Source organism: Neoarius graeffei, chromosome 10 (assembly GCF_027579695.1).
Source record: "Neoarius graeffei isolate fNeoGra1 chromosome 10, fNeoGra1.pri, whole genome shotgun sequence".
Classification (NCBI taxonomy): Eukaryota; Metazoa; Chordata; class Actinopteri; order Siluriformes; family Ariidae; genus Neoarius; species Neoarius graeffei.
The window spans coordinates 3,414,215-3,440,497 of record NC_083578.1 but is presented as its reverse complement, the minus strand read 5'-3'; the positions used below and the strand labels follow the sequence as shown (position 1 = coordinate 3,440,497).

Genomic DNA, 26,283 nt, shown 5'->3' with positions numbered 1-26,283 from the left:
TATAAAGTAATGAGATATTTGAAATAAATAGTGAACGCTTTTGCAAATGCACCTCTAATTTCCTGTATAAAGAGTTTAAATATTATTGAATATTACTGAATACTGATATTGAACTGAATATTTTGACTGTCAACTAGGGATGTATTGATAATATAGTCATTTCTATTTCACAATGGATGCAAAAATAGTATTCAATCTTGAAAAAAAATTAAACAACACATCCTTGAAAAAATAAAACGGAATAAAAAATAGTTTTCTGCAAAGATCAGGTCCGCCGACAGGGGGGGACAAACGGGTATGTTGTCCCGGGCCCAGGAATGGGGGGGGGGCCCAGAACTGGGCTCTCATGAAGTTGCGATTATTTTATTTAATTTCAAAATGTGTTGATTTGGGGGAGAAATGTGCTATATTTGCATTCAGTAAATGATTTCTAGATCTTTTGCCTTTATTGTCTTTGAAAAAGGCGTCAAGAACCCCCTACCACCCCTAATGCAAAAATGGTTTGGTCTGACTCTTTGATTAAGGGGGAAAAAACGACATCGTTCGATCATAGCGCTTCGACAATCAGCGTGCGTGCCACAGTACGCACGCACGCACAACAAAAGTCCGGCGCATTGCATTTCGCACCTGAATAGTTGCAGACTAAGGGCCCTGTCACACTACGACGTTCTCACCAGCGTTCGAGTAACGTGTTGCGAAACGCAGAGGAACGTCGAGAACGTTAGAAAAAAGTTACAAGAAAGTTAGACGAGCGTCGGCAAACGTTGGGGAACGTCGAGGGACGTCGGCGAACGCTGAGGGTGAAAAATAGTTTTGGGTGTGCACAAAAATTCAGGACGTTCTATCAAAACGCTACTTACACGTTAGAGGAACGTTACACGAAAGTTTGCGGGCGTTACTCGAACGTTACTCGAAAGTCAGGACGTTCCCTGGACGCTAGGCGGACGCCGGCCCATCAGGGTCGAGTGTCCAGCGCGTGCCTAGCACTTGGGTAACGCTTGCCTAACGCCTGTGTAACGTCCATCGAACGTCTGTCCAGCGTGTCGCCAACGTTTTTCAGCGTTCGTCAGCGTTCGCCGAGCGTTCTTAACGCTCATGTAACGCTCTTTCAACATCTTTCTAACGTCTGTCAGCGTTCTGAATTTTTCCAGCGTCTGTGTAACGTCCAGAACATTACCTGGACGCAAGGCAGACGCTACCCAAATGCTATGATAACGCTATCAAAGCGCTGTGGACGCTATGAGAACGCTAGGTTTTGCTGCTATTTTGGACCACAAACGTCGCCTGACACTGAGGGAACGTTGGCTGAGCGTTACCCAAGCGTTACAAGAACGTTACAACATCGTTGACCTAGAAACTTAATTTGAAGAACGTCGACGTTCCCCGGCGTTTCTCAAATTTTTAAAAACGCAACCAAACGTCGAACAAAACGCTATAGTGTGACAGGGCCCTAAGGAAATGTTAAAACTGTAAAAATGTTGAAATGCTAAAATGAAATGGTTGTTGACCGGTTGAATGGTTTTTGAATACCTGTCATTTTAAGGGTTGGAGTGAGTAGAGACTGGGATAAGCAGTGATGGGAATAATGGCGTTAGAAATAAACGGCATTACTTTTTTTAGTAACGAGTAATCTAACTAATTACTTTTTACATCGTTATAACGCCGTTCCCATTACTTACAATAAAATACTATGCGTTACTTTATTAAAGCTGTTCTCATCTGGCACGCTGCTCGTTCAGCCTTTCTTTACTCTGCTTTAGTGTGGGGCGGGGAGATGTGAGACAACGGCATAATAAGCCAATCAGAGTAGATTTGGACAACATACGTAGGTAGGCCACGCCTACTGCACTACTGCGCACACTTTCAATCAGAAGACCCAGCGATGGTGAGCGGTCAGCCCAGCACTGCGCTTTCACACTGGAAATACAGCCAGGACTTTTCATTACTTGAAATAAAAGGCAAAAATGTCTACGTGCAATGCACATTATGTCGAGGAACAAAGCGTTTGTCCTCGTCAGTGGCCAGTAATTAGTAACAATTTTAATAACTACAAAAATATATTAAATTTGATAGATGTCTTATCTCACATTGTCCCACAAAAATATTAATATAGTGTAGATAACGTTACTAATTGGTTCTGTTAAGTGTCCATTTCAGTCATTAAACACATTTAACATTCACTTTTATTATGATTACACTAATTGAATTTGATTTTTTTTTGAGGGGGAACAAAATGTAACGGAATAATTACTTTCCCTGGTAATTAGTTACTTTTATGACAAAGTAACTCCGTTACTAACTCAGTTACTTTTTGGGAAAAGTAACTATAACTAATTACTTTTTGAAAGTAACGTGCCCAACACTGGGGATAAGAGAGGTGTGTGTGTGGGGGGTGGCCCAGGGGGGGGCCCATTCAGAGCATTTTGTCCCGGGCCCAGCCAAAGCTGTCAGCGGCCCTAACAAAGATTATAAAACATCAAGTCTCTTTTCGAATGCACTTAGATGGAAAGTAAGTGTAGTGGGAATTTGTGGCAGAAAGCAAAGACAAAAACATATTTAAGTGTATTGTAATTGTTAAAGCAAAAGATAAAATACAGACCCGCTTTAGCTCAGGACCCATCCAGATACAGTGGACCAGTACCAAATATTTTTGAAAACATACATTTTACGCCTGGTTACAGACTGTAAATGAGCTGTATGAGTGAACGCAAGGACATTTTGTCAGTTTGAACGTACAGACTCGAGGCTGACGTCTTTCTCTGGGTGCAGCAGCAGCAAACTCTGATCGATCGCCTTCACTGAACACAGCGAATATGGAACAGCTGTCAGCGTCAGTGTTGCGTTACCACCAGGAATCTGCGTAGAAGGTTGAAGTTCTACAAACACCTGAAAGACCAAAACAAAATAAAAATAAATCACGAGTAAATAAGTAAATAAATAAAGCCTGAGGTTAGACCAAGAAGTGTTCATTTATCAAAAACAATTCCAACATTTTATTTGTCATTCAGGACGGGGGATCTGTAGATATCATCAAGGTAAATTTAAGACCTTTTTATTTTATTTTTTAAGAATTCACAGTGACGGCTGGTTGTGATGTTAAATGAGAAAAAACAAAGTGCAAAGGCAGATGAGATTCAGCCAGTGATGGTGAAGGCGCAAAACATGTGTATGTTACATATTATGTATGTATAAAAACAAGTCAAAAGTTTGTATACCCCTACTCATTCATAGCTTTTTCTGTATTTGGACTATTTTCTCTATTGTAGAACAATGCTAAAGAAATCAAAACTATGAAATAACGCATGGAACATATATGGAATTATGTGGGAAACAAAAAAGAGTTCAGAAACAGGCGTGTCTTGTCAAAAGTTCATTGATGGAATTTCTTGCTTTCTTAATCAAGCATTAATTAAATCAGCCAAGACCTGTAATTGCGACACATGTGTTTTTTGCTGAAAATAATTACTTCTTGGTGAGAGATTTGCTTTCTGAATAAATTTATTTCAATTAAAGGTTGGAATTTTTTTCATTGTTTTTTCAGTGTGAGATGAAGCGACTTCACCAACCCTTATTATTAAAGGGGCGCCAGTAACTGTATAGTGTGTGTGTGTGTGTGTGTGTGTGTGTGTGTGTGTGTGTGTGTGTGTGTGTGTATTATATATGAGAGAGAGAGAGAGAGAGAGAGAGAGAGAGAGAGAGATAAAGAAGTGTAAGAAGTGTAATGTTCTTGATATTCTATGGACACATCCACACACAAAAAAAAAATACACAAGTTAATTAAAAGAATTTTAATTTTGAACCGGTTCGCCATTGTGACAACGCGTGTCTAATCAGCAGTAAAACACTGGGAGTGATGTCATCAGAGTGAAATATCAGGAAATATACATACAGGACACATTCCCTTCTAGTGGGTTTCATTCATTTGGTTCGATAGCATGCAATATTGTTAGCATATTGCTTATCCTATGTGTATTATGTCACTCTACCCAATGGAGAATGAACGTTGAATATGGTTTACGATATTGTATGGTTGTCAAGACAACATGACGTCACACGTCGGAGACGTAAAACTTCCGTGCTAATGACTGAGCGACTGTAACAATTTGTAAAAAAACATGGCTGCCAGGTTTGCTTTGTTACAAAATACGTAAGATTTTGAGAGAATTTTGAAAGAGAAAGACGCGTTGAACACCCAAAAGGAATGTGTATGGATAATAATAATAATAATAATAATAATAATAATAATAATGGCTTTTTTTCTTGGTCTATCAGATATATTCCATTCAGCCCCTCGTTTTTGACTTGTTCAGTGTCATGCTAGCTGAATGGAATATATCTGATATACCATGAAAAAAAGCCACCCAATATTACTTAAATATGTCACTCGGATCCGTGATCTATTTCATATGAAAAATGAGAGTTTTTCAACATGAGAAGATAAACTTCATATCATCAAGCCAATGTGTGATTTTCTTTTTATTATATCGCCACATTCACAAACAAAAAGTCCCCATATTTATTAAAACAACTCACTCATCGATTTCCTCACAAGTGACAGATAGAGATTTATGTCATGGTTTTGGTTCTCCATGTCCCGGATGGATGGAGCTCGGATGAAAAATACAAGTGCTGTATCTCTCAGTAAAACACTTGTGCCTCTCTCTCTCTCTCTCTCTCTCTCTCTCTCTCTCTCTCTCAGTCAAAAATAGGCAAAGACCTCTGAGGGTTGATTTCTGACCTTGTTATCCAAACACAGCTGACTTGCAAAGTTCCTGCTGCCTGCCACGACCTCACCACTGGGAAGGACTGTGTACACGACCACCTGAGCAACTGGGGACAACTTTAGCGTCTTCTGCAGAGTAATCACCAGGGTGCCCTGGCATTCTGTTCCAAAACAGAACTATATTAAGACTGTCAGTACATCAACGACCAAGGCAGATCCATCTATGGGTCCATATAAGTGGGACAGGAATTAAAAAAAAAAAACTTTACAACACACCCCAATAAAAATATCAGCTACATAGCTAATATAATATAATGGTTTCCATCACTTTTCATGAGAAAACTACATTTGTTGTATAAGTTGTGTGGAGTTTGGAGTTTATGGATGGCGTGACATTAATGTACCTCTTTCAGGGTTTATGGTTTCTAGGATACTTCCTTCGTGAACCAAATGTCCTTTACTCATGACCTAAACAATTTTTTAAGAAAATGAAGATGCATGAATTGTAATGCACTGGGTAAAAGGAAAAAAATTAGTAATGATGTTTGAAATTTATAAAAAGTACTTCTAAATGGAAAAAAGAAAGCATATAAAGTATAGGTTTTTGAGTAAGTACTCATTCACTCATTTTGAGTTATACTTGTATAACCATCACTTAAATTAATACAGTGGAAGTATTTTTCATTCTGCAATGTTTCTTGATTATGATCCCATGTTATCATGAAAGCCAAACACACCATGTAGTAGAAGGCCAAGGGCTTCTGCTCTGACGGGAGCTCACTCTTCTCTATCATGTACTGAACCTGGACGATGGAGTTTTTCCCACAGCTCCAAACCTTACTGCAGCTCTTCAGTTCAATAAAACTCTTGGTCTTGGAGGAGAACGGCTGAAGGACGAGGTCAGCTGTGGGGTAGTACTTCTTCTGGTATACAGAACTTGATTTATCCATTTCATACTGTACCTATGTAAAAGAAACAATGAAGAAAAACAAAAATAAAGCAACGATGATTTCCATCGAAGATTTTTTTCCATATAATCTTCAACAGAAAGTTGAAGATCTTCAACAGAACAGAATGACTCTACATCTGCTTTTCAGCTGCCTGTCCCAGCAAAGTATTGTAGTAGCTTAGATTGGAGTACTTGGAAAAAAATATATATACTGTACTGAAAAGTACCTTTAAAAATGAGCTTGTTCTGTGGTTTTTCCAATCACATTTGTTTCTGTAAATTATTTAGCTGAATGCGACTCTTTGGACCAGAGAGAAGCTCCAGGGAAAGAGATTTCATTACATTACATGACATTAATGGCATTTTTAGTGATATACATAACCAAGAGTTTCAGCAAAATGATTTAACACACTTAGAGTCTCTAACTATAAAATACAGACTGGTGAAAAATTTAGCAGCAGAATATTTGAAGGGTGTGTAACCAGACTGAGATGAGATTTCAACCATGTGAGCATTAGACTTGTTTCTAGTGTTATCGTTATGTCTTTCAGCACTAGAAACAAATCTAACATTCACACGGTCGAGATATCATCCGAGTCTATCACAACAGCACCACACACAGGGTTTTATTACATCATTATTTCAGTCAAAATCTACATTTATTTATTATCTAGTCATTTTTTAAATTTATTTTAAAACCCATCATATACATTATACTCATCTTGGTTAATTTTACTTTATGTGGTTGAATTCTCAAATCCACTCAATGTGTTTATTAATAATAATAATAATAATAATAATAATAATAGGCGGCACGGTGGTGTAGTGGTTAGCGCTGTCGCCTCACAGCAAGAAGGTCTAGGTTCGAGCCCCGTGGCCGGCGAGGGTCTTTCTGTGCGGAGTTTGCATGTTCTCCCCGTGTCCGCGTGGGTTTCCTCCGGGTGCTCCGGTTTCCCCCACAGTCCAAAGACATGCAGGTTAGGTTAACTGGTGACTCTAAATTGACCGTAGGTGTGAATGTGAGTGTGAATGGTTGTCTGTGTCTATGTGTCAGCCCTGTGATGACCTGGCGACTTGTCCAGGGTGAACCCCGCCTTTCGCCCGTAGTCAGCTGGGATAGGCTCCAGCTTGCCTGCGACCCTGTAGAACAGGATAAAGCGGCTACAGATAATGAGATGAGATAATAATAATAATAATATCAGAGTTTCCACAAATATGGTTCTTCACCTGATATAAAAGCTAAATATACACACTCTACTAATGTTAAAAAAAATCCTAAATACTAATTGTTAAACTTATAAAACTAAATATTGGAAATATATGAAAAATAAGTCAAATTTAAAATTTGAGCAGTACTATGATAATAATAGAGGAAAAATTATCTGAGACAAAGTGAAGGAATTAAACAATATAATTATGGAATTGATAAACAAAAAGTGTAAAAGTAACAGCGATAGTATAATGGGGGGGTGGAGCTGTGTTTATTCATTTTGTACACAGCTTTAACACTAATCCCGGCTGTAACATATCGCATTTTAGGTTAATGTGGTCGTCTTAATCCATCCATTATCCATAGCTGCTTATCCTGCACAGGGCTGCAGGTAAACTGGAGCCTGACTATGGGTGAGAGGCGGGGACAAGTCACCTGATCATTGCAAGGCTGACACACAGAGACAAACAACCATTCACATTCACACCTACGCTCAATTTAGAGCCACCAGTTAACCTAACCTGCATGTCTTTGGACTGTGGGGGAAACCGGAGCACCCGGAGGAAACCTTCGCCGGCCACGGGGCTCGAACCCGGACCTTCTTGCTGAGAGTTGACAGCGCTAACCACTACACCACCGTGCCGCCCATTTATCCTAACATGTTATGTTATTGTTTCTATAGTAACAACTCACTCATATGGACTTTTATGGTGGACATGACCTACAAAATCAACATGTTATTAATACATATTATGATGATCTTAAAAAAAATAGAGAAATTCCACTGTCAAAAAAATTGCTAAGCAGTGGGTGGGTATGTATATATGAAATTTTTTTTCAAAAGGGGAAAAAAAGAAAAGAAGAAAATAGACTTCACCTACATGAAGAAAGACTTGATTCAGACCCCATGGGTTTGTGTCGAGGGAAATTTTTGCGATGCCTTTGTAATTTGTCACCAGCTTAAGGATTTTTTTTTTATTATCACCATAAGTTACAGTTACAGTCACTTGTTTATTTTTCATAAGAGTGGAGTCTGGGCTGGTCACTTTAACCTAATGAAGAAGGACAGGAAGATCAGAGGGCAATGTCAGAAACAACAACATCAAATTAATTATCCTGTAATAGAAAGAAGAGAATGACCTCGACTTCGCACTAAATAAGGCTTTTAATTATTAAAGTAATAAATAGACACTGGTGTACTGGATTTAATTCCTGAGTAAAATAGCTTTCTTGATGTTAGCTTGCTAGGTAGCAAACAGAGGTGGACAGTAACAAAGTACATTTACTTGAGTTCTGTACTTAAGTACACTTTTTGAATATCTGTACTTTACATGAGTATTATTTTTTTGGAAACTTATGACTTTAACTTCACTACATTTGAAAGACAAATATTGTACTTTTCACTCCACTACATTTCTATCAAGGTCCTCATTACTCGTTACCATGAAGCAGGTTTGAAAGTGGATGCTTTTTTCTTTTCTTTTCTTTTCTAAAACGTGATTTTTTTTTCACAGGTGACACTGAGACAGTCTATCAGTAATCACTCGGGTCACGTCACGTCCATAGACTGTATAAAATCAAGTTCAGTGATTTCTCAGCAGCGTTATTTAACACGATCAGTTGATGGCAGAATGGAAGGAGGCGGTTCTTCTGGGGAACGCACGCACTCATGGTTCTATAGAGGATGTGCAGTCATGTGACTTGCACGTGTGTACTCCGCCCACTCCGGCATATTGGACGGCATCAGGATAGTTTACCTTGCGCGAGCGTAATGGATCCAGGCAGTAATCCCCAAGAAAATTCGGAAAATACCCCATCTACATCGCGGGATTACTTGTCTAAGTTTGTTCAGCATCTTGAAGGTGACGTGAGGCAGCGTTACGTGGAAAAGTGTTCCAGGTTGGGGATTGCAGATCCGTACAACTTGCCGCAATCCTTGTTCAGGGAAATTCGGAGCTGCGGTGCCGGCGATTTGCCCGATCTGGCCTACCACGACATTTACAATTTTCTCGTTAATCGTGAATCGTGTTACACTGGCAAAGCCCTCAAAGCTTACAAGAGCCTGGAAGCTTATAAATATTTTGTTGCGGGATGGGTATCCCAACTATACCTCTGGAAGGTTCCGAAGAAGAATGTCTACCTGATAACCTCACGGGTAAGTGGCATTAAGACGTTTATCATAAAGAGACTATGCAGGACGTTTTATCTTAAGAATGTTCGAAATTTAAACTCGGTTCCAGATAATGACAGGGTTGTAAATATGTATGTTTTTGTCTGAAAAACAGAAAATCTGCGCAGCTTCCGCGAAAACGTGGGCAGTTTTCTTCTCATACTTCCTATTTTTCATGGACTGTAAGGCATTTGCTTATTTAGTAATTTTAATACAGAATTTACTCTGATGAAATTATTCAGACACTCCAACGCCCCCCTAAAGAAAAACATCGGATCTGCGCGTTTCAGCCGTGAAAAAGGCGCATCCGCCGTTTGCATCCCTGTTTAAACTCATAGGTTAACCGACTTTAACTGGCTAATGAGGCTCGGTGGTCGGTCAAGATTTTTTTTAGTTTTCGCCATCCCTACTATGGATTGGCCTTTCAAAGGCATATATGAGCCAAAAAGATAAAACATTGTCATAGACTAGGCCAGGGTAGTAGGGCTCGGCATAGCCATTTTAAACGTTAGAGACTGTCTAGTTTCTAAGTATGCAGTTATCATTCAATCCAAAAATCAACTTAACAGATGTACTCGGAGTATTGAATTAGAAGATTACACCAAATGCTGAACAAGATATAACCATTCTCGAAAGATCTACTCCCACACACTTGATAATTAGAACGGGTTCATCTAAGTTCTATGCGCGGCCTTGCCGTCCAAAATGGCGGATAATGAATATCACGTGACCTCGTAGAACACATGTTTCAGTGTTCTGAAAGGATTAAAGATTCGTTTCATTTTAAATGTTTGCTGAAAACGAACCACATCACAGCCTACAAAAACTCACCATCCAACCTGCGGAAGCATACTGAGGTCTGTAAGCATTTTATTCCAAGAGAAAGCGTGCAACAAAGTTGTCTGTGCTTTTAGAGCTAGCGATAATGTTGCAATAGCTACAGTGTGCAGTCTGGTTAGTCAAATGACTTTCTATGGATTTGCCCGCCAAGTTGCCATCACCTTGTCCACCGCTAACGTTAACACATAGCTAGTTAACTTGGACACTGTTAGTTAGCATGTAAACATGGAGTTACGCTAACATGAATAATGCTAACTTATCTGAAGTCCTTTCAGAAATATGTTTAGCATAATCTTGCCAAATAAACAGAATGTAGAAATCTTTCTTTTCTAGTAGCGTTAGCTACCCAACATGATTTCGAGTTTGAAAAGAGTTTGCTAGCATGTCAGGTCGAGTTTCACTGACTAGCTAGCTTACTGTTAAACCACCATGATGGCACGGCACGTGTTCATTTTGTGAATTCACATTTCTGTCTTTGGTAACAGCATTAGGTTTTGTAAGCGCTGTGGCAATAATAGAACGATGCGTTGACAGAAAATGTGCTTTTAATACTTAAGTATTTTTAAAAGCGAGTACTTCAGTACTTTAACTTCAAGTGCACCTGACAGCAAAAAACATGTTAATTTGTTAATTTCTGCCATATTGAGTTGAATAAAATGACAGATTTACTTCACACATCGCACGACAGAATAGTAAGAAACATGGTTTTGAATGGCCCGCCACGCAGATAAATCAATATCATGGCGAGCCAACCCACAGCTGAGGAAGAAGGCGGATATGACGTCACATGCAGAACCGCTGACAGACATTTTCTCAGCTTCTCGTTGTTCACCAGTGCTTTTGCAAGTGAATATTTTTTGCATCTGAGTCATTTATTTTGGTGAATATGCCTGCTCATTGTGTGGCTGGGTTTTGCTCCAACACCAGGGAAGCCGGGTATAGTCTGTACACCTTTCCCAAGGATCCCATCAGACATGAAGAGTGGGCAAAACAAGTGCGCCGGACACCAGAACTGTTTGTGTATCAATATTTATAACAACAAAATTATATTTTCATTTGAAAACAGACCGTATCTTGGGAGGAAATGATGTCAGGATAGCTTTGTGTATAAAATCAGTCTATCATCTAAAATGTCCAATCACCGACGATATTAGCGTAAAGTAGGAATTTCATGAACATGATCAGATTGAACGAAGTCTGAGGTTTTATTCACATGTACATAATATTATAGTATACAGAGTTCAGTAAAGTTATTGGCAGATTCGAACTTCCAGGATCAATAAGTCTTAAGTGAAACGTTGTTAAAACACAAAACATGCATATTTTCAACCGTAGTAAGATAGACAATGAGCTACAACCTAACTTTCATCAAAACGAGCCATCCTTGGAGCCACACCAACAACATTAGTGTTTACGAGCAGCCGGCTGTGAGAGCAGCGCGCAACACCGAAAAGAAACATTACAAAAAATATTCAATAACTTCACTATGATACAGTGTAGTGTCACCAAACTCACTACACACTTCATTGACCTCCTACACCAGACCTGGGCATTTTACGGCCAGCGGGCCGCATCCGGCCCTTTGGTTCATTCTGACCGGCCTGCGTAAGGTTAATTAGAAATTACAAAATAAACGTATTTTCTAATTTTACCTCATGCATGGACTGAATGTGCATTGCTTTTATTTTGAAGTTGTCTTCAACAAAAACGCAATGCGCGCGACATGAACATGACATGAAATCCCACGAAACCTAATCCCGCGATAACTACTTCCGTAATTTGTCCAGACCAACCACAAACTTGTACGTCATCCTTCAAACGGTCCAGCCAATCACATAGTGTGACATCACCAGCAGGCGCCGGAGCCCGAGCCGATCTGTAGATCTGATACCTACACCGAATCGGTGTTTTCAGTGATGAAGTTTAACAAATCCAGGTATAGATCCTCTCTCACCGATGATCATCTGTCAGCTGTGCTTCGCATCTCCACCTCAGACATTCAGCCTGACTTTGATGCACTCGTTAAAGACCAACAGAGACGAGATTTCTCTCACTGAACAAACTAGATTTCTCTCACTGTGATTAGACTGCAAATGTGGGCATCATTATTATAATATGATGTATCTTGCTTGATATTTGGAGTAGAAAGACAATATTGTGATGTCTTTATTGTGTTTTGGAGCGAATGTGACTGAAAAAAATGGTACAAATGTTCACATTTTGTTAACCATTGTTTTGGGAAATTTGATTGAATAAATGACATTTTTTGTAAGGCAACCTCGTTTCTTCCATACTCTTACCAGTCTTAGCAGCTTGTAAAAACAATGTTATTTACTGCTTTATATAAAGAAATACAATTAATATTATGCAGAATTTAGTTCAGCCTTTTGGTCCGGCCCTCCACAAAATTTTCTGTTTCTCATGTGGCCCCATGGAAAAAATAATTGCCCACCCCTGCTCTACAGATTACACTACAACACTTATTTGGACAAATAATGCATTTGTCATAATTTCTGGGAATTTTTAATGGGAATATTAATCAATAACTTCACTATGATACAGTGTAGTGTCACCAAACTCACTACACATGTCATTGATCTCCTACAGATTACACGACAACACTTGTATCATAGTGAAGTTATTGATTAATATTCCTATTAAAAATTCCCAGAAATTATGAAAATTATGCCTTTCTTTCAAGCCAAGTGTTGTAGTGTAATCTGTAGGAGACCAATGAAGTGTGTAGTGAGTTTGGTGACACTACACTGTATCATAGTGAAGTTATTGAATATTTTTTGTAATGTCTCTTTTCGGTGTTGCGCGCTGCTCTCACAGCCGGCTGCTCGTAAACACTAATGTTGTTGGTGTGGCTCCAAGGATGGCTCGTTTTGATGAAAGTTAGGTTGTAGCTCGTTGTCTATCTTACTACGGTTGAAAATATGCGTGTTTTGTGTTTTAACAACGTTTCACTTCAGAGTTATTGATCCCGGAAGTTCGAATCTGCCAATATCTTTCCAACTTTACTGAACTGTATACAGAGCCTTTGGTCACGAAAATATAATGAAAGATACTCCAAAATATTTATTATATATAGTAATCCTGTTATATTGTCACAAATTACAGATTGAATGAAGTCTGAGGTATTATTCACATGTATTCTGTATCCAAGTCGGAAATCTTGCCTTCTGCAGGCAAATCATCCAGATATGGCTCAAAACGATAAGGCAAAATGCCGCCCACTGCTTCGTCTTCATGTAATCCGACATGTCCAGTGTCAACCTCAAAAAGGGCCTCAGTTTCTGAAGATTGGTCAGAAAATCGCTCTGTTTTGTCGGCCATAGCTGCCTTGAAGGCCGAGCAGTCGTTCTGCATGTGACGTCACGGCAAATATGGCGGCCACTGACAGTGGCTTGGTGCTTGGCCAGATTAATGCAGCTGCGCACAAAGAGTTTCGGTCTGTTGGTGGTTAGCTCTATCATGAAAGAGATCAGTGGTGTTTGTAGTTTTACTACAGAAACCTATTTTAGAACATAATTTTGCTGTCAGGTGCACTTTCAGTAAAAATTTGACTGTCCAACTTTCACTTGTATTGGAGTAACATTTGGCCAGCGGGATCTGGACTTTGACTTAAGTAATGACGTTGGGAACTTTGTCCACCTCTGGTAGCATAGTCATTTATTACTGTTCATAACATTAAATTGTTGATGTTGGAAACTTGGCTAGTTTTTAAGAAAATGATCTTATATTGAGGTTAAGATTAGCACTTCCTTTGACTTGCAAGGTAACAACAAGTTCTTGTTAGCCATTAATTTATTTTAATGGTCAACAACATAATTACCCTTCCTTCATATGTCATTCCAGGCTTAAATATTCTTGGTGAATCCTCAAATGAAAGTATGAGGACATCAGATGTTATTACAGAGCTGATTGAACCGGTCACGATCACGCCTACAGGATAAACACAGTGTTAACACAAACCTAAAGTACAGTGACGGTTAAAATGGAGCTAAGAAGCAAATGTAGATAACAGGTAACGGAAACATGCCTTCGATACACACATGCACCACCTCAGAAGATATTGTAACAGCATTTGTACTTTTTTTTTTTTAATTTCCCTGAGGGAACCCACCCACAGGGATCAATAAAGTCCTATCTATTCTAATCTAATCTAGTAGGCAACATTAAACACAATTCCACCTTCAGACATTTTACAGGTGAAAAAAAAACTGATTTTCCTTTGAGATGGAGGTGTGAAAGCTATGAACAGCACTGTGCCGACACTGGGAGCTATAAACTTCCATTATTTGTTAACTACGTACACTGACCGGCCACTTTATTAGGAACACCCATATATATACTCTGCAGTTCTCTAATCATCCGATCCCTTGATGGATCAAACCGCACAGATACAAATCAAGCGCTTCAGTTAATGTTCACAATGTTCAAACATCAGAACAGGAAAAATTGTGATCTCACAGTGAAGTGTGACTTTCTTTCACTGTGGTATGGGTGTTGGTTTGAGCCAGATGGTTTGAGTATTTCAGAAACTGCTGATCTCCTCCTGGGGTTTTCACACACAACAATCTCTAGAGTTTACACAGAATGGTGCCAAAAACAAAAAACATCGAATGAGTGAGCGACAGTTCTGTGGGTGGAAAAAACAAATGCCTTGTTGATAAGAGAGGGTCAGAGGAAAATGGCCACATTCAAGGTGGTTCGAGCTTTTTGTCCAGGAAGGATATAGTAACGCATATAATCACTCTTTACAACCGTGGTGAGCAGAAAAGCATCTCAGCATGCAACAGTAGAACAGAAGAACACACTGGGTTCCACTCCTGCAGCCAAGAACAGGAATCTTACAATCAACAAATTCCTATTAAAGTGGCCGGTGAGGATATATTAGCCTTCAAAACAATTCTTAAAAAGCACTAATAATAAAAATTTCAATGAAAAATAACAAAATGTTTATTCACATAATAAGAATAGCATTAATATGAGCAGCTCGATACTGATAAGCTCTTACCACTGCCGTCTTCTTCCACTTCAGCCTCAGCTTTAATCGACGGTTCATAGCGTGAATTGCCAAATACATAGTCACTCAATGTTAAGACCTTTTCTCCACAGCCTGTCTTGTCAGTCTAAAGCAAAAATATTTTATCTAATGAAAAAGTGAGCAACAACGACTAGAAGGCAAGCAAGAAATCCTACTCAAAGAAATACTACGCAAAGAAAAACTCATCACAATCACTCGGTTTATCCTGGTCTTGCTGGCGTGGTTATAAATGACTGCTTTATTGTTGTTTTGTATTATTTTTGAACTGGATTAGTTTTCCATATGGAGGTGTGTCGGGTAATGAGTACAGGAATATCACTAAGGTTTTGGTCCTGTTCGAATGGATCATGCTGTTATGACGGTATGATTGTTGTGCCTTTTTTTTTTTAAGTATAAAGACACTCTAGAAGTGCTCACACTTTTCTATTGTATGTTCAAGGTACATGGAAAGTATAAGATGACTAACCGCCATGGAAACTTTCTTGCAGATATCTTGTTCCTTTCCAGAAGATTTCTGGCATGCGGTGGCCCTCACTAATGCATTCACTGGCCTCCCGTATATATAACTGCAGAAAATTGAAAGAAAAAAAAGTTATGAAATATTGATTGTGTAGCTTTATACTGGCATACATTTGGGTTAAAATGGCTAATTTTAAAAATGTTTCAGTGAAGCAACCCAAAAATTACTTTTCCAACATAAAGTTTTGGAGCTTGGTTTTAAATAATGAGAATTATTCTGTCCACATTCACTGGATATGAGCAATTACGCGTTCTGATTGGCTACTCTACTACAAGGCTATCAGCTCATATACCATGAGTAGAGAAAAACAAAATGGCGGAGTGCATCAAGTCAGATATATTACTTTATCAAGTATTTAAAAGAAACAGAAACCGAATCCACACTCCAACCCAGTCGGTGGCAGTAATGCACCTTTAAGTTGGTTTGCCAACCCCCAAAAAAAACTCGAAAGAAGAAGAAGAAGAAGAAAATGGTGGTGCATGTTGCTGAAACAACCAAGGATGAAATAAAAACTCTACTTGAAAACAAAACCCAAAAAAATACCAAAAAAGCAACAAAACATGGAATAAAAGTATTTGATGGTAAAAACATATATTTTATTTTTCAAGAATTATTATTATTGCATTTTTCACAAATTGCTCCTGTCATTTCACCGGTTTGTTTACATTCTCAGCAGAAATGATTTTGTTGGACATTTTGTATAAAGTTTTTTTTTTATCGAATTTGTAAAAAATAAAAATAAAAATGCTCTGTTTCTCAAAATCCAGTGAATGTGGATCGAATAAAACAGTTATTCCACTCAATCTCGTCATACATGACTTATAAACAACTCTGTGCTACGCGCCTCATTGGCTATCAGCTCATGTACGACTCGATTTCGTGGAATAACTGTTAAATATCAGATTTACAGTTCAGACATTATCCTGGGTGGGATGAGATATGTTAAATGTACTGTTAGAAAAACCCAAGTCTGGAGCGTTAAAACAGAACATTATTATGAAGTGAACACTCACTGTGCACACACTTTAATTGTGAATTCTGTGTCCAGGATGGTTATGATTGGAGGAAGATGGACTGTAACTTCAAATTTAGGTTGAACTGTAACAAATGGTGGAACACGGTGTGAAAATACAGCTGCTGTTATCTCGCAAGATATTTTCATGATAACAGAAAGATGTGAAATTATTACTTGCTTCTATCTATTATTGTGTAATGTGTAGCAATCAAAGGGGTCCAAGCACCATTTCTTGGCAGTTGTTCTGGTATGTATCAGAGTCTTAGATCCTCCAGTGTGAACCATTTATGTGAAAGTACATAATGTTTGTAGGTAAGGTCAGAATATGTTCTTAGAAACAAGAGTTATGTCTAGAACCCTACAGCCTGCTTCAGTTTGTCCCTTAGGGTTCAACAAATCAATCATCTTACAACAAATGATTTCTCTTTCACAGAGGTTTCCAAGAAACAAGGAACCTTTTAGTAACCAAAGAATCCTAAAGCAAAATCTGTGCAGCCTATAATATCATCATAACCACTGACAAAAGGGTCCACTTAAAGGGCACAATTTTTAATATTATATTACATTTAAATAACCTGATGGTCAGGAATTATCAAGAATCTGAGTATGTATGTATAAGGTACATATTTTGTCAAAGTTTTGTATCTGATAAACCCCATCGAGACTGATTTTTTTTTTTACTGTGTTGGGACTAGCAAATAAATAAATAAATAGATAAATAAATAAATAAACACACAGAGCAATGTTATTAAAGAATAGTTAGAATTGGTGATTTTAAAGAAAAATAAGCTAAAGAAGCTTTTTTTTAATTCATGCTCAGTTTTTTACATTTTTTGCTAAACGTGCAACAATATTTTGTTTGCCCGCCTTGCAAGACTGAACATCCTAAGAATAGTTTTATAATTAACTTTGCATTTACATTTTAATATTTCAATTCTAGTTAAATTTTAAATTTCAAATTTTAAATCAATAATTAAAATTTTTTTAATATCATTTTTCATTTTTATGCATTTGTTAACTTAATTGTAATTCAGCAAATGGCTGCAATGTTTTAGTCAATAAAGTATCTATCTATCTATCTATCTATCTATCTATCTATCTATCTATCTATCTGACCTACACAAAGCGTAACCTTAGGTGAAATACTGTCATGAATATTTTAATCATCCATTTTTAAAATTCATATTTATGTCAGAAACATTGTATTCAGAGTTATATAAAAATAATCACGTCAAATAACTTGTAGATTTTATCAGTAGTAATCCATCCATAATACTATCAGTAAAATATAGATTAGATATACTGTATTTGTTATTCTCAGGACATTAATAAACTGGGCCTGACCGTAGTGCTTGACTTCAAAGGATTGTGTGACCTCGTTGTTGTTCTTGTCCGTAACGATGATGTCATAAACTCCTTTTGTGGCCCCAGAGTTTAGGGGATATGACAGATCCACAAAACCGCTGTTTGTGGAGATGTTCAGCCACTGACCGATGCGGTTCGAGCTTGGGTCCTGAAATTAAAAAATGATTAATTAATTAATTAATTAATTATACACACTGCTCTTGCATCACAGTCGTAAAATATGGTCATGAAAGTAAAAATAATTATTTATGAACAAATAACGTTTGAATGTTTATACTGTCATCCCCAAGACCTTAAAATAAGAACATAAGAGTTTCAGATGAAATGTTATTTTAAAGGCAAAGCATGTCAAAAGAGCCCAGACAGTAAGTGTTGAATCTTTCACATGGAACATTACCTTCACTACTATTGTTGGAAACTGAAAAAGAAGAAAAAAAGAGCTCTGATAATCATGTTAAACATACAGTGAGGGTATGTTAGTAACATCAGGAATCTGAGGCTACCATGAGCATAGGCTCACTAAAAAAAAATAATCCAAACATTAATGCAATATTCATTTTTTTTGTTAAACAACTTCAATTAAAGCTGAAAGTTTATTATATCTATAATTATTTCAAATAATGACATTTTCTTCCAGATAAAGAAAAGTTTCTTTACAGACCCAACAATATATAGCTGTATGTATTCTATTCATATTCACTGGATATGAGCAATCGCGTGCTTGGATTGGCTACTCTACTACTAGGATATCAGCTCATATACCGTGAGTAGAGAAAAACAAAATGGCGGAGCGTGTTGCTGAACCAACCGAGGACGCAATAAAAACTCTACTCGAAAAAAGCAATAAAATATGGAATGAAAGTATTTGATGGTAAGAACATCTCATCTCATTATCTGTAGCCGCTTTATCCTGTTCTACAGGGTCGCAGGCAAGCTGGAGCCTATCCCAGCTGACTACGGGTGAAAGGCGGGGTACACCCTGGACAAGTCGCCAGGTCATCACAGGGCTGACACATAGACACAGACAACCATTCACACTCACATTCACACCTACGCTCAATTTAGAGTCACCAGTTAACCTAACCTGCATGTCTTTGGACTGTGGGGGAAACCGGAGCACCCGGAGGAAACCCACGCGGACACGGGGAGAACATGCAAACTCCACACAGAAAGGCCCTCGCCGGCCACGGGGCTCAAACCCGGACCTTCTTGCTGTGAGGCGACAGCGCTAACCACTACACCACCGTGCCGCCCATTCCGACCATGAATTCTCATTTTGATTTTTCACCGAGGAACCTGTTCATCCACTAGACTTTAATTCATCTGTTAAATTATGTAAGGTTTTATTAAATATGAACTTTTTTCTTGTTCCATTGTACACCTGTTGGGTTGAATTTCTTATCTGTGTGCAGAAATCTGTGAATACGTCATTCTTTTCCAATTTGTGTAATGTAATTAATGTTAGAAGAGAAAATACAAATTAATCTCTTTTATTATTTTTTTTTCAACAATTATTATTATTATCACATTTTTCACAAATTGCTCCTGTCATTTCGCCAGTTTGTTGACACTCTAAGCGGAAATGATTTTGTTGGACGTTTTGTATAAAGTTTTTATTTATCGAATTTGCAAAAAATAAAAATAAAAATGCTCTGTTTCTAGAAATCCAGTGACTGTAGAGAGAATAAAACAGTTATTCCACTCAATCTCGTCGTACATGGATTATAGACAACTCGGTGCTACGCGCCTCATTGGCTATCAGCTCATGTACGACTTGATTTCATGGAATAATCATTAAATAACAGCCACAAATAGTTTAAATTCCCAAGCAGTGTATAATAATATTTGTAAAATTGTTGTGTTAATAATACTTACAAAGCAATTTTATCAATTTGCAAATTATATATCTAGACTTTGGTTCTTTAACGTCTTCAAAGAAAGTGCTCCTGTATTTTCAAGGTGATCAACTGATGAAAGTGTACAAACCGTCTGATTGTAGGTGAAGAAATCGATATCCAGAGAGACGATGCGGAACTTCACTGCGGGGGGAAAAATTATGTGTATTATATCTATAATTTTGTTGCATTTCAAATCTGATTTGATTTTAACACATGCTGAAATAATTTACAGAGTAACTGGTCATTAAAGGCAGATGGTCATGTGACAAATCAGGTTAAAACACTGACACATACTAATATAACCATAAAAATACAAACAAGGCGAGAAAGGCTGGAGGATTGGGAGAATAAAGGGAACTAGGAAGTGAGGAAAGTGACACATGCAAGAGATGAAGCTGTTGCATTCTGGATTCTGATTGGTCAGAAGGTATTCATGAGTAGTTTTTTTTTTATTTTTATATAACAGCAGTTTTATATAAACAACAGTTCCCAAATGTTTACAGAGTGTTGTTATAAAAGTAGAGGTGATGCAACACAGCGGTCAGCACGCCCCTGTCCCAGCTTTACTGAAACGTGTTGCTGACATCAAATTCAAAATGAGCATATATTTTTCAAAAAACAATTAAATTTATCAGTTTCAACATTTGATATGTAATTATCAAATTATGTGCATTATTTACAATGAAATATTGGGTTTCCAAGAGGTCCGTGTACTTTTTCATTCATTCATTATTCTATTTTGGAATGAAAGATGAAAGTTAAAAAAGGGTGCAGCTTGGTGTTTTATTTAAAACAATACAAGCAGAAATGGCTCTATTTTGTTTTTGAAATGTATTGTCATCATCAAATAGTAGTATTAGAAAAGTGGACAACATTTCTGATCATTTTCTTATTTTGTAATATTCATTTATTCCTTTATTGAATTTCATTTGACTGATCCTATATTTCACCCGGAAGTAAATTACACCGCCTGGCTCGCGCTCACTCATGTCTCACTTACAACACACGATGACGACGATAGATCGACCTCCAGCGAATTCATGGATCATGGATGCTATGCAGTACATGCTCTTCAAAGGCCCTAAATGGGTGAATCTACGTGAAGAAGACATGTCAACACACAAAATTGCAACTATTTTTGAAATATGCCTCCAAAGACGTCACGCGGATGAGAATAAACAAATCATAACGCTCCCAACCCGCCCACAAGCTTAGGCTTCCAGGTCACCCAAAACCTAAGTTCTAAATAAACTAAAACGCAATTCAGAATGGCATTTTTCAAAATTGTTTTTTCCCTTTTTCTGCTGTTCAATGACTCATTTTCAATAACTAAAAATACATCAAAACATGGCTCTGGATTCCATTTCACAAGTCATACACAAGTGTAAAAATTCATAAACGAGTCCTTTTTCATTTCTCATGTGACTTCCAAAATAGAATAATGAATGAACGAAAAAGTAAACGGGTCCAAAGATTTGCAAATTTTCACATTCTGTTTTTATTTATGTTTTACACAGTGTCCCAACTTTTTTGGAATTGGGGTTGTATAGCTGGATAAAAAAAGTCTGATGATGTAAGACATTGTCGTGGAATTCCAACTCAGCATGCACTGGGGAAATTGCATGAGATATTCCAGTGTGAGCACGCTTCTGTGTCTTTTGTTTTGATTTTATCACCATCTGTGTTCGTTTTGTTTCACTTCGAGTCATTTCTCCATCCCTGTCTTGTCATTGGTTGTGTTTCTCTTGTGTGTTGTTCTTGTGTTTATCTGTTTTCAGTTACCTTCTGATCAGTTTATCAATTTAATCCTGTCTGTTTCTTTGTCTCAGGGTAAAGTCTTATAACAAAGAAAGCCACCCTTCCAATACTATTCTCCTCCTTTCCCCGAGTGTCCAGCAAATGTCCACTTTTTATGTAGAAAGAAGTGGAGATGGGCTGGCCACTGTGCAAGAACATCTGACAATAGGTGGACTAAATATGTCACAGAATGGAGACCTTGGTTGGGCTCAAGTCAAAAGGGAAGGCAGAAACTCAGATGGAGTGATGAACTCAAAAAGCTCATTAATAACAAGTGGATCGCATCAGCACAAGATAGACATCTTCAGCACCAACTTGGGGAGGCCTTCTCCCTGCAGTGGGCTGATGAAAGATTTAGAGTGCTTTACGTCCATTAAGTCCAAGCCTTTTTTTCCATGATTCCTTCTTATACTACAGGCATTTAGCAGATGCTGTTATCCAGAGCGACGTATAACACACCCAGAGCAGCCTGGGGAGCAGTTGGAGGTTAGCTGTGCCTTACTCAAGGGCACTTCAGCCACTCTTGCTGGTCTAGGGAATTGAACCAGCAACCATTTGGTCCCAAAGCTGCTTCTCTAACCTTTAGGCCATGGCTTCCCCCATGGAAGCCTCAGTTTCCCTCCTTGTTTTTTCCCAGTTTACCCATGTTCCCTTGTTTTCCTCATCTCCTGTTTCTTGTTTGTCTTCCTGATTTTGACCTCGCGTCCCTTTTCTGCTTTGATTATCATGAATTATCCGAGATTGTCTCTGCCTGCTTGTGTTTTCACCCATTCCTGGAATGGTGACAATGATACTGTACTGCACTTGCATTTGCCATACTTTTGCATCCTGCACTTTTACCTCTTCACCAAATATTACAGGCATGTCTTTTCTGAACAAATAAATTATAATTGTTGGCAGATTGCTGTGATATACGAGGAATGTTGTGGGGAAATAATCAGTTTTGTGGTGGTGAAAGTAACGCTGTGAAGCTTACACCACACTGCAATGGATTATTTCTCTATAAAAGCATGGCACACAGTATATACTTCTTGTTATATTACAAGGCAAAGATATGAAACAAAAATGGAACATGTGCGTGGTGATTAGAGACATGGTCAGGGTGGTGCTGGGGCAAGAACTAAGGAAAGCAGGAAGTGTGGAAAAGTGCTTAGGGATTCTTACCATTTTCTCCTGGTTTGTAGATGGGTTTGTCTGTGTGAATGATGATCAGGGATGCTGGAGGTACGATGAGGATCTGGGTTGAGTTGCTCTGGGTTTTTGTTAACTGTTTTATCTGAATATCAAAGGATGCAACCACCTTCATGGTTACGACAGGAACCTGATAAAAACAATACGACAAAACACAATGGTGGTTCATGAGTAACTCCTCCTCCTCCTACTACTACTACTAATAATAATAATAACAAAAATGAGACTGTCAATGATGGCGTAGTTCATTCTGGACCCTCTAGTCCAGAAGGAACTATCTAAAGTGGGCCACTGTGCACAATAAATGTTGTAAGCTCTATACACTATATACAAGCTATATATAGAAGCGATATCCACCCTAGGAATACCAACCTATTTACCAGAAAGAATCCAAAACGGCAAGGAATTGACCACGAAGAAGCGATTTTTGTTGAACTGCTCATTAAGGCTTAATTAGTCCATGACTTCATTAATAATTGTAATGAAGCAAATCTGGGTAGAAGTTATATGCACCCTAGGTTCCCCTACCTTCATGCCAGAAAGAATCAAAATCAGCGAAGAATTGAGAGAGAAGTGATTTGTGTGGAAACTGCTTGTTAGGGCTTAATTACTCCATATCTAAAATATTAATTGCAATTATGCAAATTTGGGTAGAATCTATATGCACCCCAGGCAGACCTACCTTCATGCCAGAAAGAATTAAAATCAGTGAAGAACTGAGAGAGAAGAAGCAATTTTCATGAATTGTGGATGATGGACAACAAACAACACACAATGGCATAAACCTGTTGGCCGGATGAGATGATGATGATGATAATAATAATAATAATAATAATAATAATAATAATAGGGGTGGCACGGTGGTGTAGTGGTTAGCACTGTCGCCTCACAGCAAGAAGGTTCTGGGTTCGAGCCCCGTGGCCAGCGAGGGCCTTTCTGTGCGGAGTTTGCATGTTCTCCCCGTGTCCGCGTGGGTTTCCTCCGGGTGCTCCGGTTTCCCCCACAGTCCAAAGACATGCAGGTTAGGTTAACTGGTGACTCTAAATTGAGCGTAGGTGTGAGTGTGAGTGTGAATGGTTGTCTGTGTCTATGTGTCAGCCCTGTGATGACCTGGCGACTTGTCCAGGGTGAACCCCGCCTTTCGCCCATAGTCAGCTGGGATAGGCTCCAGCTTGCCTGCAACCCTGTAGAACAGGATAAGCGGCTACAGATAATGGATGGATGGATGGATAATAATAATTCCAAACGTTTGTATGAACATCTATTTAATGAAACCATTTACTTATTTTACATCTAATATATTATCATTATTAGTAGTAGTAGCACGAGGAGGAGGAGTAACAGTACAACAGGTTGTCATGTTTCCTTTTTGAAATCTCCCAAAGTATCACCTGTCACAAAAATCACCTTTGTTAAGGTAAATACATCAACACTTATGATGCAAAAATGTGCTTTTGATTTTTTTTTTCTGAGTTTGTGTACCAAGTTTGGTCTTGATACATCAAAGAGTTGCTAAGACATGACCTCACTTTCTGTTTTGGTGGTGAAAATGAAAAATGCATATCACAAGTTTTGTGAGGCTTGGTCTGAACAGCACATGCACAAAATCTGTTGAAAATTGGACAAACTTTGTGGCCTGTGAAAACTTTTGAAACTTTTTCAGAAAATCCAATATGGCAGAAAATCCAATATGGCAAAAATTGACACCATGGGGTGCACCAAACTCGGCTTGAGCCAAGGAATCCAATGGTACCTCACTTTTAAAAATCATGTATACAGTTCTAAAGTGACACCTACAAGTTTGACCCATTGGTGGTATTACAGTACTCACGGTGCAAACATGAAACTTGGTGAAAATAATGGGGGGACTGGATCCAATCAGTGTGCCAAATTTCAAAACATTTCAAAACTATATGGTTCTATGGACTGCCATTGACACCTTAGCTATTAAGAAGACTGAGAGGAAGATTATGATGCACAAGAATAAGAAAAAGTTAGAAACACAATGAACAGCTTGTTCACCCCCAACTACAGACTGCATCTTGAAGATGATACCATGATGATGTCATTATGAGGAGTCTGACCTTGAACTGGACGCAGCTGTAGTATTCTTCCTGTATATTCGCTTTCTTCAGAACACTGAGACTTTTTTTGTTATAGTTCAAGTTTACTTCCACAGAAACATTTGCAAAGGGTCTGACCAGGACACACAACGTCTCAGTGGTGCCCCCTACAATCTGGGAGGTCACAGTCAGCAGGTAAATACTGAACAGAAACAAAAAGAAAGCAAATTAATCTTGATCTCTATGTAGTAACGCTCTGTTCAGTCTCTTTTTATTTCATTTTAATAAAACTGTAGTACCAAACTCTCTTTAAACTTTCTTTTCAGTGATAATCTTTATATTTTTAGGAATGTTAATAACCTTAAGTGTGTGCCCTACTGCAGCATTCTAATTATCCTAATGCCCTACTAATGCCCATTAAAGTTCTCTTTTTTTTCTTGAAGAATTTTGAGACCTTAAAATGCATTCACTGGCCAAAAATGTGAGAAATATCTTCTAAAAACAAGAAACTCTTATATATAGTAACTCTGTCAGTTATTTTCCTTACTTAACAAGTCAGTTTGGATCTATGAACACACTACATTTGATGATTGACTGCTCGACATCCTGCTCTGCTGCAGTAGTCCTCATGGTAATAGAAAAACATGATGGATGACATGACATCTAATTTCTATCTATGCAGTTTGTTTTTGAATAGCTTCAATAAAGGAGAAAAGCACTGACCTGTCTTTCTCTTCTTTAGGTGCAGGGCTATAAAGAAGCATGGGCAGACATTAGACAACAGATTAATATTTGATCCATCTCAGGATAAATGGTATGTAATAGTAAGTAGTGACAGTTTTCTTGTTTGTATTTTTTCACGTTGTTTAGCATCTGCAGCAGCAGTCCTCATGGTAATAGGAAAACACAATGGACAACACGGCATCTGATTTCCATCTTGGTTCATGGATTGTTTTTGAACAGCTTTAATGATGTTATTTATTGCTGTTGGTAAAGTAACTCTGGATGACCCTTCTGCTTCATCATGTGCAGCAGTAAAAGACCTTGGTGTGATTATTGACTCCAGTCTTTCATTTGAAACTCATCTCAATAATATTAATAGGATAGCCTTCTTTCATCTCAGAAATATTGCCAGGATAAAAAATATAATGTTGATGCATAATACAAAATTATGCATCAATGAATGCATTCATTGGCCAAAATGCATTCATATGCACCTTAAAATGCATTCATTGGCCAAAAATGTGAGAAATATCTTCTAAAAACAAGAAACTCTTATATATAGTAACTCTGTCAGTTATTTTCCTTACTTAACAAGTCAGGTTGGATCTATGAACACACTACATTTGATGATTGACTGCTCGACATCCTGCTCTGCTGCAGTAGTCCTCATGGTAATAGAAAAACATGATGGATGACATGACATCTAATTTCTATCTATGCAGTTTGTTTTTGAATAGCTTCAGTAAAGGAGAAAAGCACTGACCTG

The 26,283-nt window shown here is 38.1% G+C and overlaps 1 protein-coding gene across 1 annotated transcript in view; it reads right to left on the bottom strand.

Annotated features, from left to right (window-relative positions):
• Positions 1–26,283, bottom strand: part of LOC132892685 (alpha-2-macroglobulin-P-like) — a 108,173-nt gene that overhangs the window by 50,951 nt on the left and 30,939 nt on the right. The window contains exons 5-17 of the mRNA XM_060930997.1: positions 24,816–24,996; positions 22,705–22,861; positions 19,832–19,884; positions 18,243–18,263; positions 17,825–17,993; positions 16,479–16,563; positions 15,412–15,511; positions 14,916–15,030; positions 13,731–13,840; positions 5,461–5,685; positions 5,128–5,191; positions 4,739–4,884; positions 2,737–2,886 (exon numbers count right to left, since the gene is read on the bottom strand). Coding sequence (XP_060786980.1) covers positions 2,737–2,886; positions 4,739–4,884; positions 5,128–5,191; positions 5,461–5,685; positions 13,731–13,840; positions 14,916–15,030; positions 15,412–15,511; positions 16,479–16,563; positions 17,825–17,993; positions 18,243–18,263; positions 19,832–19,884; positions 22,705–22,861; positions 24,816–24,996 — 1,576 coding nt within the window. The remainder of the gene's footprint in view (positions 1–2,736; positions 2,887–4,738; positions 4,885–5,127; positions 5,192–5,460; positions 5,686–13,730; positions 13,841–14,915; positions 15,031–15,411; positions 15,512–16,478; positions 16,564–17,824; positions 17,994–18,242; positions 18,264–19,831; positions 19,885–22,704; positions 22,862–24,815; positions 24,997–26,283) is intronic.